The sequence below is a fragment of the Miscanthus floridulus genome, chromosome 1, assembly GCF_019320115.1.
Source record: "Miscanthus floridulus cultivar M001 chromosome 1, ASM1932011v1, whole genome shotgun sequence".
NCBI lineage: Eukaryota > Viridiplantae > Streptophyta > Magnoliopsida > Poales > Poaceae > Miscanthus > Miscanthus floridulus.
In genome coordinates, this window is record NC_089580.1 from 168,184,661 (window position 1) to 168,203,009 (window position 18,349).

At 44.4% G+C, this 18,349-nt stretch overlaps 2 protein-coding genes across 2 annotated transcripts; both read right to left on the reverse strand.

Moving 5' to 3' along the window:
- Window positions 1-8,289: 8,289 nt before the first annotated feature.
- Window positions 8,290-9,261, reverse strand: LOC136501386 (histone H2A-like). Its single transcript, XM_066496900.1, has 2 exons — window positions 8,961-9,261; window positions 8,290-8,846 (listed from the first exon to the last, which is right to left on the reverse strand). The coding sequence occupies exons 1-2, from the start codon at window positions 9,183-9,185 to the stop codon at window positions 8,592-8,594; spliced, it is 480 nt and encodes a 159-aa protein (XP_066352997.1). The 5' UTR covers window positions 9,186-9,261; the 3' UTR covers window positions 8,290-8,591.
- Window positions 9,262-13,949: 4,688 nt separating this feature from the next.
- On the reverse strand, window positions 13,950-16,379 carry LOC136501393 (uncharacterized). Its single transcript, XM_066496912.1, has 10 exons — window positions 16,346-16,379; window positions 15,812-15,907; window positions 15,672-15,723; window positions 15,466-15,572; window positions 15,250-15,335; window positions 14,986-15,150; window positions 14,753-14,827; window positions 14,546-14,611; window positions 14,372-14,419; window positions 13,950-14,244 (listed from the first exon to the last, which is right to left on the reverse strand). The coding sequence occupies exons 2-10, from the start codon at window positions 15,864-15,866 to the stop codon at window positions 14,080-14,082; spliced, it is 819 nt and encodes a 272-aa protein (XP_066353009.1). The 5' UTR covers window positions 15,867-15,907; window positions 16,346-16,379; the 3' UTR covers window positions 13,950-14,079.
- Between the last annotated feature and the right edge of the window lie 1,970 nt (window positions 16,380-18,349).

Below are 18,349 nucleotides of genomic sequence, written 5' to 3' on the forward strand. Positions count from 1 at the left end.
ACTATGTTTTAACTATGATGTATCTGTGATGCAAACTTTTATGTAATATGTGATGGTGACCGCTAAACTTATTATGATCTTGGCTGGGATATGAGTTGGTTTGAAATCCTTCGTGATTTCATGGACTACCGGGTTATACGGGCTTAAGTTTGCTAAATCAACTGCTTTGGCGGATGATTTTCTTACTTAATTTCGTATAATTGGTCGGTTCTGTTACAACTAGCAAGAACAAGTATAGCAAATACTGAATTACTAGATGTAGATCAAAGTTTCAAACTCAATCTCAATTAAGGTGGGGTTCCGAAGACAAGAAGACGGGCACCTGATCTAGCACGTGCGCTTACAAGCAAGTAGCGAGAGCTAAACTTGATCTAAACAAAACCCGACTATTCTTGGTGGTGGCTAAGGAGTATATGAAGGTGGAAGGACGACCAGGGGGTGTTGGGTTCGTTCTCCAACCCTAGGATGCGTCCCTAATGGACCTAACTTGATACACGGCCCATTGGACCAAACTAAGGTGACGCAGCACCTTTGGACAGACAAGCTCTCAGTAGTAATTCAGTCATTGCGGCCGCCTCAAAACAGATATGGACTTGATTCTAGATCCATATGAAAATAGACTTCATAAGGATTCCATGAAGTACTTGAACGCCCCAATCCGAGTCCGTATGCGACCATGGTGACCATCTCAAGTTGGAGCTGTCCTAGAGTCCGAATTCAGCCTCCGCGAATCCTTGTCCCTTTCGGTCCTCTCCCTGGTTCCTAACCAAAACAAGAGTGCACGCGTCTCCATGGTCTAAATATGATGGACAGGAACTGAAGAGTGAACTTACTTGATGATTAATGTGATGAACACGGGCGTGAGTAATAGGACCAGAAACTGGTACTCGTGTCGGCGTGGATGTACCGTTGGTGTTGATGTCCTGATCATAAAAGTTCCATCCTACACTTGCTTGATTTGAAATCAAAGGAAGAACTTCAATTCACCCATCATGGACATCTCAATTCTCTTGGTCATGATCCTACTAAATTCCTCATAAAAAGAGTGATTAGTACTACCAAATATTATGTCATCGACATATATTTGGCACATAAATATATTGTTGCTAACTTTGTGAGTGAAAAGGATAGGATTGGCTTTGCCTATTTCAAAGCCTTGTTTAAGCAAGAATTCCTTAAGACATTCATACCATGCTCTTCATGCTTGCTTAAGCCCATAGAGTGCCTTTTGGAGTTTGTAGACATGGTTGGGAAACTTGTGATCTTCAAAGCCCGGTGGTTGCTCAACATAGACAAGTTCTTGAATAGGATCATTGAGAAATGCACTCTTCACATCCATTTGATATAGCTTGAAGTTGTGATGAGCGGCATAGGCTAGAAGCATTCAAATTGCTTCAAGTCTTGCCACCAGTGCATATGTTTCTTCAAAGTCCAAGCCCTCTACTTAAGTGAAACCTTGAGCAACCAACCTTGCCTTGTTCCTTGTCACCACTCCATTCTCATCTTGCTTGTTGGGGAAGACTGAACTCCTTTTGAGCTCTTCTAACAAATATATTCACCTTCTCTTGAACTTGGCACTTGTCATGCAAGAAAAATACCCAAGTGAAATGAGAATAGTCATCAACAATAATAAGACCATATTTGTTACCCCCGATACTTAGATAGGCGACCGGTCCAAAGAGATCCATATGTATTAGCTCCAATGGTTGCTAGGTGGTCATGATGCTCTTTGGTGGGTGAGGTGCTCCAACTTGCTTTCTGGCTTGACAAGCGCTATAAATCCTATCTTTCTCAAAGTAAACATTTGTTAGTCCAAGAATGTGTTTATCTTTTAGAAGTTTGGCCAAGTCCCTCATCCCAACATGGGCTAGTCGGCGATGCCAAAGCCAATCCATGCTAGATTTTGCTACTAAACAAGTCTCAAGCTTAGCTTTACTTTTGTTGAAATCAACTAAGTAAAGTTTTTTCTTTAATTGACCCATAAAGACAACAAAGGAATCCTCCCTTCTAAAGACTTCTACACCCTTATCCAAAAAGACAATTATAGCCTATCTCACACAATTGAGAAACGGACAACAAATTGTAACTCAACGAATTAACATGTAATACATTTGTAATTGAATGCTCAAGGGTTATAGCAACTTTACCAAGACCAATCACATCCCCCTTTGAATTGTCTCTAAAGACTATTTTCATTTGAGTGCATCATCAGGGAATATGATGAGAGTATACTCCTTTCTCCGGTCATATGATTTGTACATCCACTATCAAGCACCCAACTTGATCCACCAGAGGAGTATGCGTACAAAACAAGTTTAGTTGCTAGATTTAGATCCCCAATTTGACTTGGGGCCTTGCATGTTAGTCACAAGAAACTTAGGAACCCAAATAGAAGTATTCCTATATATGTTGGTCTCCTTTCCAACATATTTGGCAACCACTTTTCCACTATTGTTGTTCTTCAAAACAAAGCATGATGTTAAGCTTTGTTGAGGTGCATAAGTCTTTGGTTGATAGGCATACTTGTTCTTGGTGGCCCACACTGATTCCTTAGGCTTCTAGAAAACATGTTTCTCCTGGTACATCTTCTTCTTGGGCTTAGTTTGATCAGGAGCAGAATTGGTAGCCTTCCCATTTTTGCGGGGCGCGGCACTGCTGCTCAGGGACGCTGCATTGTCGCGGTCTGTGTAGGCTGATCTGTACCAATTTTTCCCTTCCTCTCAAACTACACACACTCATAGCCATTCACTATCCTTCTTTCATTTGTCTTGGCTCCTTTTGTGTGTCCAAGCCCATGTTTGATTGAGGGTTGCCTTCCTTTCTTGAATTATGGCCCTTTTGATTCATCATTCTTCTTGTGATTGGATTGGGTCTCACCCATCCACCCTTTTCCAATGATTTCATTTAGCCTAGCAATCTCCTTTCTTATAGCCTCCATATTTGTAAGGTTAGTGGAATAGGCATTTAAATCAAGATTAAAACATTTTTTTTCACAACCTTGACTAGTAGAGGGAGTAGAGGTTTCCTTTGCATTAGTGCAATGTGAGTTGCTATCCCAAAGAATCCTATATTGCATCTCTAGTTTTTTGTGCTTTTCATCTAAGTCACAATACTTTTTCTTGAGAGCTTTATTTGTTTTTTTGTGATAGCATGGTCCTCTTGCTCTTTGACCAAGGCCTTGCATAAGGATTTCACCTCACTTCTCTCTAATGCAAGAGCTTCTTTGCTAGCACTATAGAGATCCTCTTGTTGGATAAGAGTCTCTTCTCTAGATTCTAGCTTGGCTTGGACACTTTCTACATCCTCCATTAACTTAGTGATGAATAATTTGGTTTTTCTATCCAAAATTTTATTTATCATATTTATTTCTTCATCACTAGAGCTATCACTAATATCACTACTAGAGATATCACTAGGAGGTGGAGATTTGGCCTTTGATTTGGATTTTACCTTCTCACACTTTGCCATAAGACAAATGTGAGAGGAGTAGTAGTCATCATCGGACATGTCGTTGAAGAGCCTTGGTGTAGGGGATGACTTGTGAATAGCAATAGTTGCAACCTTCTCATCCTCTTCACTTGTGCTCTCTTTAGTTGAGTCCCATTTATGCCCAATGTGAGCCTCTCCCATGTACTTCTTGCTCTTTCTACGATCGGCCTTCTCCTCTTTCTTATCCTTCTTGTATTTGTTGTCCTTAATCTCATATGAACACTTGGCAATGAAGTGATTGGTGCTTTCACAATTGTAGCATGTCCTCTTTTTCTTGTTTGGGAAGCTTCTCTTCACTACCTTGTAGCCTTGCTTCTTTAGCCCCTTGTGAAACCTCCTCATAAAGAGAGCAACATCATCAATCTTCTCTTATTAATCATCAACATTTTCACTTTTACTTGAAGATGATGTGGTTTTTACTCTTTCTTGGACTTGCTTGCTTGCATTGGGCTTGCTAGTTGAAGCTTGTTGGTTGATCTTGGATTTGCTTGTAGAGTCTTGCTTGCTTGATTTGTTGGCCTTGAGAGCTACATCTTGATCTTGATGCCCTCTAACTTTGCTTGCAATTCTCCAAGTTTCTTTCTCTCATTTGCTTCTTCTCTTTACATGTCAAAGATCAAGATCCTCCTAAGTACATCATTTGGTGCGAAGTACTCAAACTTCTTTTTGTCTCTAATTAGAGTAACTACGGTCTCATTTCTAGGTGAATAAGCCTCCAATATAATCTTGACAACTTTATGATCATCTAGCTCATCACAACCATAGCCTCTAATCTTGCCCACCATTGTCATCAACCTATCAACAATCTCTTGTAGCTCCTCTCCATCCAAGATTATAAACCGGTTGAGCTTTGACATCAACAGGTCAATTCTTGTCTTTCTCACTTTGTCAACCCCTTCATGTGCTAGATACAAAGTGTCCCATATTTGCTTAGCAACATCAACTCCAATCACTCTATTTGACTCATCACCATCCAAGGCACTAAGCAACACACTTGTGGCTTGACCATTGAGGTGAATGATTCTCATCTCTTCTAGTGTTGGGTTCTTGGGATCAAATGATGGCTCAAATCCATTGCAAACAATCTCTTAAATGCCAAGGTGAAGACCTATAAGATATGCTCTCATCAAGTGCTTCCACTTGGTAAAGTTAGTCCCTTTAAAATGAGATAACTTGCCTACGGGCACATTGATGAAAGACCTCCGATCATGGTTAGTCATAGGAATAGAAGAATAGTTAAAGAATACGGCGGCATATTTGTTATTGTCGGCCTTACCCTTTCTTTTCTTCTCCTTCTTGTTCTCCTTCGACACTTGGTATGACTCATCATCATCTTCATCTTCGGAACTACTTGATATGCTTGATGATGCACTTGTTGCCTTCTCTTCTTCTTCCTTCTTCTTCATAGGTTCTCTTATTTTTCTTCTTGCTTCTCTCGTGAGCCTTCTTTCTTCTTTCCTTTGCTTCTTCTCCTCTAACCGTCGCTCCTCCTTCTTCTCTCTTGATTCTCTTTTTAGCTTTCTTTCTTTTTTTCCTTCTTCTTCTCTCATTCTCATTGAGAGCTCCTTCGACATCGGTAGACTCAAGATGTGGTAGCGTGGTGTTGCTTGTTGTCGACGCGCTCAGCTCGCTGTTGTCCATGTCGACATCCACCCGCTTCACGCTACTAGTTTCTCCTCTAGGCTCCATACCTCACGCGGTGAAGCGTATATGAGGTAACCTGCTCTGATACCACTTGTATACGAACTTCTAAAGTTTTTTTAGTTATGAAATTGTATTTTTTCTAAAAGTACTTTGTATGTTTCCACTAAATTGGTAGTTTCCGATGCATGTTTTTCTGGCTTACAAAGTGCCAACTGCATGGTTATTAAACATTTCCTTTTACAGCAGGAGGGATAAATTATTTGGATTGCAATATAAGTTCTCCGCAACAAACTTTACAAAAGAGCATCCTAATCCTCGGTTTTTAGTAAGATGAGAAAAAACACATCTCTAACAACTCATAATCCATCCTCCTAATGTTTTAGAACTTGGAAAAAGTCACCCTGTTCAACATAAAGTAAGGTGCTTCCGAGTCACACGTATCTTCTATCCCGCGCGTGTTTGTCGGTCAATCTAAAGGTGGAAGGGCGTGGAAAGAATAAAGAGTAGTAAAGGGTTCCTGATGCAAATGTACAAGAGAGAAAGAAAAGAATATATAAAAGTGGTTAGGATAATTTTAAAATAGTATAGGATTCCTGATGTAAAATTGTCTTCTATATTTTAGGAGTGGATTATTAGAAACTCTTGGAGGTGGCCTTCTTTATTCCTTCCAATACTTTTTTAGGAGTTGTAAAACTTCGTGTTTTCAGGAAGAAAATATTAGGTACTCTTGGAGATGCTCTAACCACTGTTTTTGTGGTAGCGCTTAGGGCCTGTTTGGATCCACACCTCTAAACTTCAGAGCTAAAGCTCCAAACATGTGGTCTAAAATTAGCTCTAAACTTTAGCCTACCTCACATTAGAGTTTTATACCTCAAAGATGAGCTAAAGTGCTCTAAAGTTTTTAGAACTCTAAAGTTTAGAGGATATGATCCAAACATGCCCTTAGTTTTTTTTGAAACAGGTAGCGCTTAGTTGTTGTCGTAACTTAGTCTAACTTGTCAGTCAGTTTCCCTACTTTAATTTTGTCTATGAGGTTAGACATTTTGTTATCCGGTAATGCTGGGTATAAGGCGTCCGTCCGCCCGGACGGTGCCGATGCTAGGCCACGACATAGCCTAGTGATCGTTCATTCACTCGCCCTTGCCCCTAACTGTTCTAGAAAAAAGAAAAAGAAAAACTCAACTCACTGCAACACCACGACAGCTCTCCGCAACCGCACTCCGCCACGTCACCTTGGCGACCACGCTTCCTTCTTTACCACGCCTCCCTCTCTATCGCGCGTCCGCTCCGTCGACAGGTATATCCTCCGCGCAAGAGCACGACAACCTGTATTCCTCCCTCTCCATTGCGCCTCTAGCTCGCTGCAGCCTTTCCTACGGGACCTGCCGTGGCTTTCTCCACCGGAGTAGCGAGCTCCGCGCCACCAGCGAGCTCTATACCAGTGAACTCCACGCGCCGACGAGCCTCTATTCCCAAGCAACAAGAAGATATTACGCTGAAAACGTATGTTTAAAGTGTTTAAGATGTTTCAGAGATATTTTTTAAGTGTTTCTTATAGATGTTGAAAAAGTAGATCGGGATGTTGCATATGCTGCAAGTGTTTCAGGGACATATTGCAAGCGTTTGTTCAGAGTGTTTCATCTGTTTCAGACGTATGTTGCAAGCGTTTTTATCTGGATGTTACATATGTTTCACACATATGTTGCAAGAGTATGTTCCAAATATTTCAGTTGTTTTATTCTTATGTTGCAGTAAGTGTTTTCATGTTGCTAGTGTATGTTTTAAATATTTTATCTGCTTCAGACATATGTTGCATTTAAGTGTTTCATGTTGCAAGTGTTTCGTAATGTAGAGGTATGTGTTATGTTTAGAGAGTCATGGAGGCACGGTCGGACGCTAGGGCAAGGGGTGCGGCGAGCTGGGGCCGGCAGATGGGACGCACGACGCGCCTACGGGTCCTGTGGACGGGTCGTGCTTGTCCTCGTCCAAACTTCTGGGTCCCACCCACGCGGAGAGAGAGGAGGGGGGTAAGGGGTAAGGAGTGGCGGCCGCAGCCTGGGTGTGCGTGTGGGGCGGGACGAAGCGGACGGGGTAGCATACGCATGCGGGGCGTAGCGAGACGCGCCGGGGATGGGTGTGCGTGAGGCAGCGATACATCACAGCGGTAGGCGCAAGCGGGCGGGCTAATGCAGTAGCATGCACGAGGTGTCCGAACACGCTCATATGCTCTGGACGTCCCGGCACCGATAAGCCTAAAGCTAACTTTAGCAGCCTTATGTAAGTAAGTGTGGCAAATGCCAGATGGCCTAATTAAGAGCAGCTCCAGTGTGAAAAAATCAAACCGTCAAATTCATTCATAGATAGAACCGAGCACACTGCAAGCACCGAACGTTGCTGTAAAAAAAGCAAGTGGACCATCTGTTGAGTTCGGAACCATGCCAAACAATACAGTCCTGAATTCTTTTTAATGCTTATCTTCTTTTTATCGGCTTACACTGGAGCTAACGAACTTTGGAATCTACCGAATTTAAACTTGAAGTCTCGATTCGCACCAGTACTACTCTAACAAAATGAACCATAAACGTAAGCGACAAAAGCAGGTGATTTTATTTATTTTGCTAGAAAAACAGCTGAAATTGTTCGTCACAGGGCGAAGCTGACTTGACGATTGTTGTGAAAAAAAAGTTGCAATTATATCTAGCTCCTCACAAGAAGAGAGAAGCTGACAACGAGTGGAATCAGAACATGAGATTTCTTATTTGACGGTACACTCTTTAAACATGCAAAAACTACTCTTATTACACGATCCACAAGTTACAATTTACAAGTCTGTTTTATCCACAAGTACTTGTTGCCGAGTTCAGATTAAGCGACAGACCCTTCTGTCATTCTGTGGTTACATGGCAACTGATAAAATACAAACCAATCATGGATGCCGTGAACCAAAAGGAGTGAAGATCATGCAGCCTGAGGCCGAGACCAACAAACTCACTGTCAGATTGAGGTTATTAACAAGGGAGCCCATTGCAAAAGTACAGCTACGTTGTAAATCACAAACCCTCAGTTAGGGGGGGGGGGGGGGGGGGGGATCTGCAATAGGATGGACCATCACATAATTGTCCAGGATGCGACGACCGTGCAATAGTTTCGCTTCGATAGCCATCTAAAAAATAGGCTTCAATAACGATTCAGGCCCAAATCAGAATCCAGATTTGCACATCTTAGCTGCTACTCATTTGCAACGATTTCGCAAGACACAATGCAAAACATAGGACGGATCAGCAATACCGGTAAGAAAATAACAACACGTTTCAACTCTCAACAAACTAGGCATTTCTTGTAGCGCGAATCAAAGATACCTTGCTACAAGACCGGTTAATCTCCAAGCACATCCATTCCATCTACAACCTACACATCACAGGTAATACGACGCTTAACATCAGGTCATCCTCGACACTCTATGCCTTCTTGGTGGACTTGGCAGCCTTCTTGGGCGACTTGGGCTCCTTGCTCCCGCCGCCGGACGCCTTCTCCGCCGTCTTCTTGGGCAGCAGAACCGAGTGGATGTTGGGCAGCACGCCGCCGTGGGCGATGGTCACGCCGGCCAGCAGCTTCCCGAGCTCCTCGTCGTTGCGGATCGCAAGCAGCACGTGGCGGGGGATGATGCGCGTCTTCTTGTTGTCCCTAGCAGCGTTCCCGGCGAGCTCCAGAACCTGGTCACAAAAGGTAGCACAGCGAATCAGCACCTCAAAAACAATACGCCGTTGCCAGATCAGGTAGAAGCGAAACACACGGTTTAATTGCAGAACGCAAGGGATTTCGTTTACCTCAGCAGCGAGGTACTCGAGGACGGCGGCGAGGTAGACGGGGGCGCCAGTGCCGACGCGCTGCGCGTAGCGGCCCTTCTTGAGGTAGCGCCCAATGCGGCCGACGGGGAACTGGAGCCCGGCCTTCACGGACCTCGTCACCGACTTCTTCCTCGGCCCGCCGGCCTTGCGCCCGCCCGCTCCCGTCTTCACCTTCCCTCCCGCTCCGGCGCCGGTGGAGTCCATGGCCGCAGCTGCGCTTCGAGTGGCTTCGCGGGACAGAGGAGAAATGGCTCAGGAGATTGGAGGAATGCGAGATTGCGAGGTGATCGAAAAATGGCAGGCGACGCCAGGTATTTAAACAGCGCGGCGGCGGCGGTGGTGGGCCAGTCGATCCGCGTGCGAGGGCAACGGACGGTCGGATCTAGAGGGTCGCGGATGGCTGCGATGGTGCCAGCGGGGCACGATCCGTGGGAGGGCTAGCTCGGCCAATAAGGTGCGAGCAGATTCCGGGGAATGCCGAAATATTGCGCCTCCAGTCTCCCGCCCACGAGAAGAGGATTTTCGGCGGCACGCGCCACGGAGCAGGTGAATTGTTTTGGCGGTGGAAAGTGGGCAGCGGCCAACACTGCAGAAGAGGAGCCCGATAAATCTGAATTGAGGATCGCCAGATTTTTTGTTTTGCGAATATTAGAAGGAATTAATTTACTCCTAAATTCGAAGCACTAGAAGAGCTCTCAGACTCTTTTTTTAAAAAAAATAGCAAAAGTATGAAGAGAGTAAGGCAGAACAGAGAGATTTAACACAAGTTTTGAAGCAAGAAAATATTCATGAAAATTCAAACAAAATCAAGCAAGATTTGTAGAGAAATCTTTATAGGCTTTGTTATTTTTACTGACTACTTTTCTTTAGTGTTTATGAGTTTGTAGAGAAATCTTTATAGACTATTCACCCTCTCTAACCATCTAAATCCTTCCAAAAAGTGAGTTCTAAGCGGAGGGCTGAAAAGATAATGCATCTTTAAGGACTATCAGAGTTAGTCAACTTAAGTTGGTCGAACCACTCCGATCGTGGGAGCCTAAACTATAGTAGTCCTCCTCTAGTGACAACTGGACTTAAGTTGGTCGAACCACTCTTGACCTTTGGCGTTCACTCAAGGCCGCCTCAATGGAGACGAAGGTCTAAGTGGAGGATTTGAGCTTCGAGGAACAAATCATCGCGTCCTTGATTTGGTTTGCCACACATTGGCATTTCCATCATCTTTTTGTGCTTCCACTTGTGTCCACTTGATTGTACCTGCTTGTGCAGGGGCTTTGTGAACATGTCAAGGAACACCTAAATAAGTACCACACCAAGTTTGGTTCATGATATAAGAAGTGTGGGGGAGTTGTAACATTTGTGCAAGTTTTATGCGAAACAACCATGCGTGTTTAGTAGATATTTAATATATTGAAAACTAAGGGTGTGTTTGGTTGGGATCCTGAGCGAGGTAGCTATGGCCAGGCATCCATCTCAACCTCAGGCGTGAAAAATTCAACGTTTGGGAGTTGGGAGTGATGCCTGGACCAAGCAGCTCCAGCCAGTCCTCAACCAAACAAGCCCTACGCATCGGAGGCTGCAATGGAAAAACCAATACTTGAATGTTCTTTCTCCTATCCAAGCATTTGTTTTTTCAGACGTATGTTGCAAGTGTTGCATTTGAATGTTTCAAAAGTAGATCAAATGTTGCATCTTCCTCCTCGCCTTCTACTGCCCCGTCTCGGTGTCTCCTCCCAGTCCTCAACCAAGCAGCTCCACCGTCTCCTCCCTCTCTTCTCCATGCGGGTGACATACGAGGTGGCGCGGGCCTCATGTGGGCGTGCAAAATGGCTGCAAGCCCCATGTGGCATGTGAAACGGAATGGAAAAATAATTGCAGATGCGTGCTTCTGGACGCCCCGTCCGTCCAGACATCAGGGCGCTCGCAAGCCCAATTTTTTCCTTCACCTCCTCCGTCTGCTGAGTCCTCTTAGGAGTTAGGACGTTGAGCGTAGATGTACCGTACCCGTCCTTTATTTTCTTTTGGCTCCTCCGTCCTCACGTTTGAGTTCGTATACGGGGTTTCTTTTGAATTTTTCATAAATGTCAGAAATAAATAATAAATGTAATATTACGAACCTTTGAATCATTGATCCTACTATATATTAAACAAAACATTTCACTGCTAAATTGTTAATGTAGTTATGATTAGAAACCAAATTGTTTGTTAAAGCCTAGACCGTACGGGTAGTCCAACTAATCAAATCAAACAATTAGTATGAAAAATTGAAAAATAAAGGTATGGTATATTTATGAGTAAAAATATATGATTAGGAAAAAAATGTATAAAGGTCGTTTTTTAATTTGATAGTGTTTTAATAGGACATTATCAATATTATTAACAACATTAATTTATATAATAAATGTCATGATTATCATTACCATTGTTATTTTTTATCAACGTTTGATAGTTTTTTTCTCCTTTTGCAATGTACTGGCGTATTTGCTAGTATATTAATAAGCTCTCATAATATCATAAATTAAATAGGACATAAAAAACTACATAGGTCCATAATTTTCTAAAAAAATTACCAAAAAATTAAGATCAAATGAAAAAAGGGGTGTACCCAGTGCAGAGAGCTCCCGCTCTGTGCGGGGTCTGGGGAAGAGTGTCAGTGGCAAGCCTTACCCTTGCCTATGCAATGTAAGGAGACCGCGACTCAAACCCGGGACCTTCCGGTCACAGGCGGTAAGACTCTACCGCTTACACCAGGCCCGCCCTTCCAAAGATAAAGAAAACATACTAGAAAATGTTCATGAATCCAAATTGGAAAATGATCATGAATCCAAATTGGAAAATGAGATCTTATAATTTTTAATCATTATATAGACACATACATTCAAATATATGCACGAAACTCCAATTTTATTTATCTTAAGCTCAAGAAATCCTTCATTATGTTTTTCGCGCACTGGACATGAGTACATGAACATCTCATCCAATATACTATATATGCTATTTCAGAACTACTCCCTCCATTCAAATTATAAGTCCTACTTTTTTGATACATTTATTTTGCTATACATCTAGATATAATATATGTCTAAATACATAGAAAAATAGATGAACTAAAAAAGTCAAAGTGACTTATAATTTGGAACAGATGGAATACCTCATTGGACTTGTTGGGAAAATTGATCATTACTTATGCGGCAGAAGCGATGGGAACTAAGCCTAGTGTAGCTAGTTGAGTTGGAACCTAATCCAAGTTTAAAATCTCAATTTGACGTGAATGATCGCATTTTCTTGGATATATTTTAAGATTCAGTACTATTCTTTTAATGATAGACAACATACCCTTCAACAACGAGGCGCTCAGTTCGTTGGAAGTCCTTGTTGCGGCACAATCAGAAGTCCTCGTAGAGTTGTACCTAAGGAAGCGAGGCAATAGGCAACCAAATGCGAAGTGAGGAGTTAGGCTTTGCCACCTCTCGCATGCCGCACATAGACTTGGAGCATCTCCAATAGTTCCTAAAAAGTCAGTTGGTAAATCAATAAGTTTTTTCAAGTGGCTAAAAAATTAGGAGAATAATTGCTGGGTTTCTCTAACAGTTTTCAAAACCCAGCTCCTAATATATAGAAGTCAATTTTGTATCAGGAGTCATAGACTTTTTTCAAATCACACCAACCATTTTTATACTTACTTTTTCTTTTATACATTTGCATTGTAAACCTTGTCCTTCTCCTTATTCCTTCCCACATCCTTCAATCATTGGCGGACACATATGCGCGCGCATATTTGCGCATGATTGGGTCAATTTTCCAAGTGCGGAAAGATTAGGAGTTGAGGTAGGGAGTTGTCGGAGAGCATTTTATTTTCAATCTTACCAAAAAAAAATCAAGTTTGAGAGTGTTTTTTTTGAAAATTTTTGGAAATGCTCTTAGCAATACCAGTATAACAATGAGTCGCCACCTCCACCCCAGGAGGCTGGTCAAAAGTTTATATAAAGTTTATCTAAAATAACATATGAAGTATTGCAGACTGTTTACCGTAAGACCCAATACTTCACTGGATGCGCATGTATTTATCTCAATCCACATGTGTTGAAGTGAGTTGAGGTGAAATTGAATTAAATTCTATTATATTCCACTCTAATACATGTGGATTAAAATAAATATACATGCATCAAACACGGCCTAAAGATTCATAGAACCAAATCAACCAATGACGCACCGAAAAGATTTCAGCACGCACAGAATCCCCGAACAAATAAAATGAAAAGAATCGATGCCGGCCTGTGCCGCGCTATAGGTTTGAATTTAGGCCTCTAATTGGTTGTCGTGTTGATGTGCAACTCAACAGAAGACAGACAGGGCTGGATCAACAAACTGCCGCTGCCTTCCTTTCTTGGACTGTATGTATCTGGAGTACAAGTATTCAAGTAAATTAGCATTTGTTTCATTTGGGGACGCCGATAAAGGCATATTCGAACATTTATTTTCAACATTTTGTTTGGCATGGCAACGTTGCACTGCCGGCGTAAGATGCCGTAACTGCCGGAACATTGGGTTAAGCACTTTCTCTTTGATCATTGGGTTAAGCGATTGATTTTCCTTTAGGCCACGTTCGTTCGAAGGGGGAATGACCGCGGGGAAATATTAGCCGGATTCATTATGTAATTTGAATAAGCTTCGGTCAACAGAAATGGTTCCTAGCCCGAATTCAGTTGAACCGAAGAGTCCTTAAGCTTATCATTCGATTAACGGAATACTAAATATTTCAGCCTCTCTAGTCTCAAACGGGAGATAGGTACACATCGCCACAGTTATGCACTTGGTGGCATCCACATCATGGAGTATACTTGCAGTACAGACTGCAGAGGCAACCATCAGGATAAACACAGTTGGTGACGTAGTAATAATGTAGTATATATCCATTATGCTATAAATAAAAATAATAACCTCTCGAAGCGCGTGGGTAATTTTTATTTTTCCAAGTGAAATTGAGTTCTAACGCTGTAACTAAAGGCCTGATGACACCAACAGCAACCGGAGATGCCATGTCTGATGTCTGGTACTCCTACCGTCTACGAACTGAACCATGGCAGCATCCTCCGGCCGGTTACAGAGTGCCGAGGCAGCGCCAGTGATCCTCCGTGAAGGCCACGTCGCGGTGGCGGAGCACGGCCTCGGCTGACACAAGCTGAACGACGGCCGGGGACAGCGGCGCCACGCACAGGCCTCGCCGGCGCAGATCCGTCGCGCCGCCCTCTTCCTCGCCCGTATCCTGCCAACCACAGAACAGAAGCCAAGCTTTCAGTCTCAGCGCACGTCTCTCGTGTGAAGCACGTTGAAAATTTAGACAAAAGAACCAGTCGCTTTATGTGCTAGTATATGATCCCGTAATCGGGTACCTGCTGTGACGCTGAAGAAATAAATTCAGGGTATGAGGCGGTCAGAATCTGCAGGAAAAAAAGAAGGATGGTGAAAAGGGGACGGAGAGAAACCGTGAGTAGCGTGGTCCTCGTGTCCAAGTGTCGCATGAGTGCATGACCATTCAGTATTAAGCTGATGCAACATCTGCCCACCTGGATCTGCTCGTGGAGATGCTTGATGCAGGTGGCTGCCTCGTGGAGCACTGATGCCGTATCCGTCTGCACACGCGGGTAGATTTTATTCAGGTGTCAGAGACAAAAACGCTCTCTTCAGATTGGCGCATGCTAGGCATGCAGATCACAGATAGGAATACACACACAGCATGGGCAGCACAGGTCGACGAACTGCTGGAGCTTTACCTTGCCATACGGGGAGACTAGCTGCTGAAGTGCCGTGATCTTGTCCCCCAGCTTCTGGCTGCTCTTACATGGTGCCTGCACAAAGTATATAATAACAACCAAAAAAGAAAAAAAATAACATTCAGAATGCAGAACGTTCAGGTGATGTTGATGTCCGGGATCAGGCAGGCATCGAACCCTGCATGCTGTGCATAGAAACGGGTTTACATGCGAACAAAACAACCTTTGGTTACCTTCATAGACTGATCTCTTGTTGGTTTCGGATTGCAGCGCTGGCCGTGCTGTGGACCTTGTGCTGTCGCTGGCGTCGTTGTCTTGAGCCTCTTTGATCCCCTGAGACGGCTGCCGTCACCGGTCACCGTCTCCCCCGCTGCTGCCGTCCATTTCATCGAGTAGTGCTGATAGAAACAGGCATGTCCAAGACGCAAGCTTAATACTAGAACCATTAGCATGATACTAGTAGAAGCTTTCGACTTGAACAATGTGAAGAGAATTACAGCAGCAGCGGCAGTTGGCTGGGTGAAGCTGAGCTGCGAAAACGCAGGCCGGGCCTCGCTGCTGTAGATCGGATTCGCGCCTATTCCTAGTATAGTTCATTCATGCACGATCAGTGAGATTAAATAAACAAACGGAAAAAAGTACGAATTTGTTTTTCCATACAGACGACGTCGTTGAACACATCAACACGCACCCAAAAAAAAAAGGTAAAGTACCTAGGCAGTTCTCTGAACCGTGCATAACAAAAAGCGTTTGCGCCTGAAGGCCGTGAAGTGGTGGTGACAAGTTCAGAGAGTCGAACCGGCCATACTCCGCTGCCAGTCTGCTCAGTGCAGAAACAAATTCAGTTACTTATGAAAATGTCCAGGAAGAACACCAAGTCCCGAACGAAGCCTACAGCGACATGGAAGATAGAACTCACATCCTGTCCAGGCCCACGGATCCTGCCGATGAACTAGAGCTCTCGCACCTGGCTGCACGCATCGAAGAAAAACCACGATGACTAGTGCATTCCAGAGGCAAACGCGACGAAGAGGATTGTAGGACGGTAGAAGAACGTACCGTGGTTGTCGCCGTACTGCAGCAGGAGCGAGTGCGGCGCAGAGTAGTTCCACATTGTGCACAGATGAAAATCTGATTGGCCTCACCAGTCACCACCTACAAACCAAACGCCATGCCGTGGTCAGAGGAAAGGAATCCAAGAACATGATGGAAACAAGCTTTTATTTCGCTTGTGATCCGGCTGCTCGATCGGTTCAGCAACGGAACAGAGCGAAAGACTGAAGAGCAATTCAAGGAAGAGTCGAAGTAGCTAACACATCCCCAGCTTCTAGGCGCCCAGGCAGAAAAACCACAAGACGAATCAGAAACCACATGCCCCAACCCCAAAAGAGGCACGAGAGAAGATCATCTATAATAACAACATGCCAGCAACGGGAAGAAAACAAAGACAGAGCCAAGCAGAAGTTCATCTCTCGTGATACTGAATTCCCACTAGCTAGCATCTGCCCGGGATGATCTTCTCTCGTGCCTCTTTTGGCTAGCAATGCAAGAGAAGGCCGTGAAAGGGTGGAGCAGTACAGGATCCATTCTTACATGTACCGGCAGCGGCCCGGCAGGCAGGACGATGCAGCAGACGAGCGGAGAGGAACGGAGAAGCGAGCCCGGAGCGTCGGTTAAATACAGAGTGCTAGCTAGGAGTAGGACGTGCGCGCCGCCGTGATGATGAGCAGCGATCAATGCGTGGTATCTGCTTGGGCTTCGTCTCCTCGTCTGCTGCCGTTTCCACTCGGACGCCGCTGCCAATATTACTAGTAGATGGGCAGGCAGCCAGGCAGAGAAGAGAAGCACGCCGGGGCAACGGAAAAGGGAGGAGCCCACAGCTCAGTGGAATCCTTACCGGATCGATCGAAAGAAAGATAGAGAAGGCAGGGGGATTCATTAGCCCCATAAATAGCCATGCCCCTTGTTCTGTACTTAAATAAACAGAAACTCTAGCACTGATCCTGCCGTTTCAGGCTTTTGTTTTCTCCCTGTCCAGCTCCGAAAACCCCTTTGACTTCTTACACGATGATGATGATTAGATGACAGGCTCATCACTAATCCCGCTTGCTAATCACGAATGTAATTCGTTATTGTCACGTACCGGTATCCTTATTCGACAGCCGACTGCCGGGCACCTCGTTGTCAGGGTGGGCGAAAAAAAGATTGGAGTGACAGATTAGATTGTGGCCTAGGCTCTTGTCTCGCTCTGTCCCTTGCTCCTGTGCTGACGAGTGTCACGGCGTAGGGTCCAGTGTTGGAGAGCTCGGACAAGAGATTCCTGTCCTCTCGCCGGAGATGAGATCAAGCAGCCCGGTTAGGAGGCCGGCCAATTGTTTAAGGGACGCGTCGCATCAACGCTGCTCCTGCTCGATCGATCCACCCTCCGTCCGGCCGTGCTTTGTTTCCTCAAACGTCACAACTCTAATCTAGTATGGGAAATAGTAATTGCTTTGTTTTTTCCTCAAACGTCACAACTTCTAGTAGGGAAAATAGTAGAGTACCCCTCAAAAAAAAAGTAAACTTGCTTTGTACAAGTCAGGAGACGCCATGGATCACAACAGATTGGAGAGGGTTAGAGCTCTGTACTTGGCGTGGGCGCCTGGCAGAGTTCTCCATTTTAAGCTATAGTTCAATTTAGCTTTATCGCTCTATATCCAGAGTCAAAGAGTCAAACCTGATAAATTTGGTTTGCCTTTACAGCCAAGGAAGCCCTTGAGACAAACCAATATTTGTTGTCTAAAATCACCCAGGAATGCGTGTTAGGCGAGCAAAAAACTGTGTTGTCTACTTACTTATGACTAAATGAGCACTTTCTGCAAGATTCTGTGCGGACTCGAACCGCCGCGTATTATCCAAAACCGAGAAGATTGTCAGATGAGGAATTTCCTATCCCTCCCGTAGTCTCCGAATTCAGCAAAGCAACCTCAGATCATCAGATGCCCTTTCTCGTCCAGACTTCCGATTCAGAGTTTCCAGGATAAAAAATGGCGTGTACGAAGACATCACGCTGCTCTGAAGTCTGAAGTCGAAGCAAACACCAGCCGCAAGATTCTTCACGACACATTCTCATACGTATAAGCTCACGAAAACAGGGCAGCTTGCAAAGGATCAGAGGAAAAGATAAAAGGTGCCTGACATTTCGATACAGGACCCGGATACGCTAAAAACATACACTACTGGACTGGACTGTAGAGAGCTCAGACCTTCTCCAAGACGGCAAAGGATATTTGTTTCATATGACCATCACGTTCTGGTTTATTAGATGCTTCCTGCGGCCAGCATTGCACAGCAAACCTCTGTCACGGCCGCGCCTGCCTTCTCTGCCAATCTATAATACTAGTCGCACCTGCCGCCGACGAGTCTCGCAAGCAAGTCAGAACCTGTCGCTCCTCGCAGCTTCAGCAGCCAGCAGCAGCCTTATATTTACCTGCACACCAGGAAGCAGGAAGCAACTGTTTCGTCTCACAAAGTCATGGCAGTAGCAGCCAGTAGCACGAGATTAAAGAAATGCAAGGACAACTCTGACCCGGCGTGTTGATCATCAGTCATCACAAG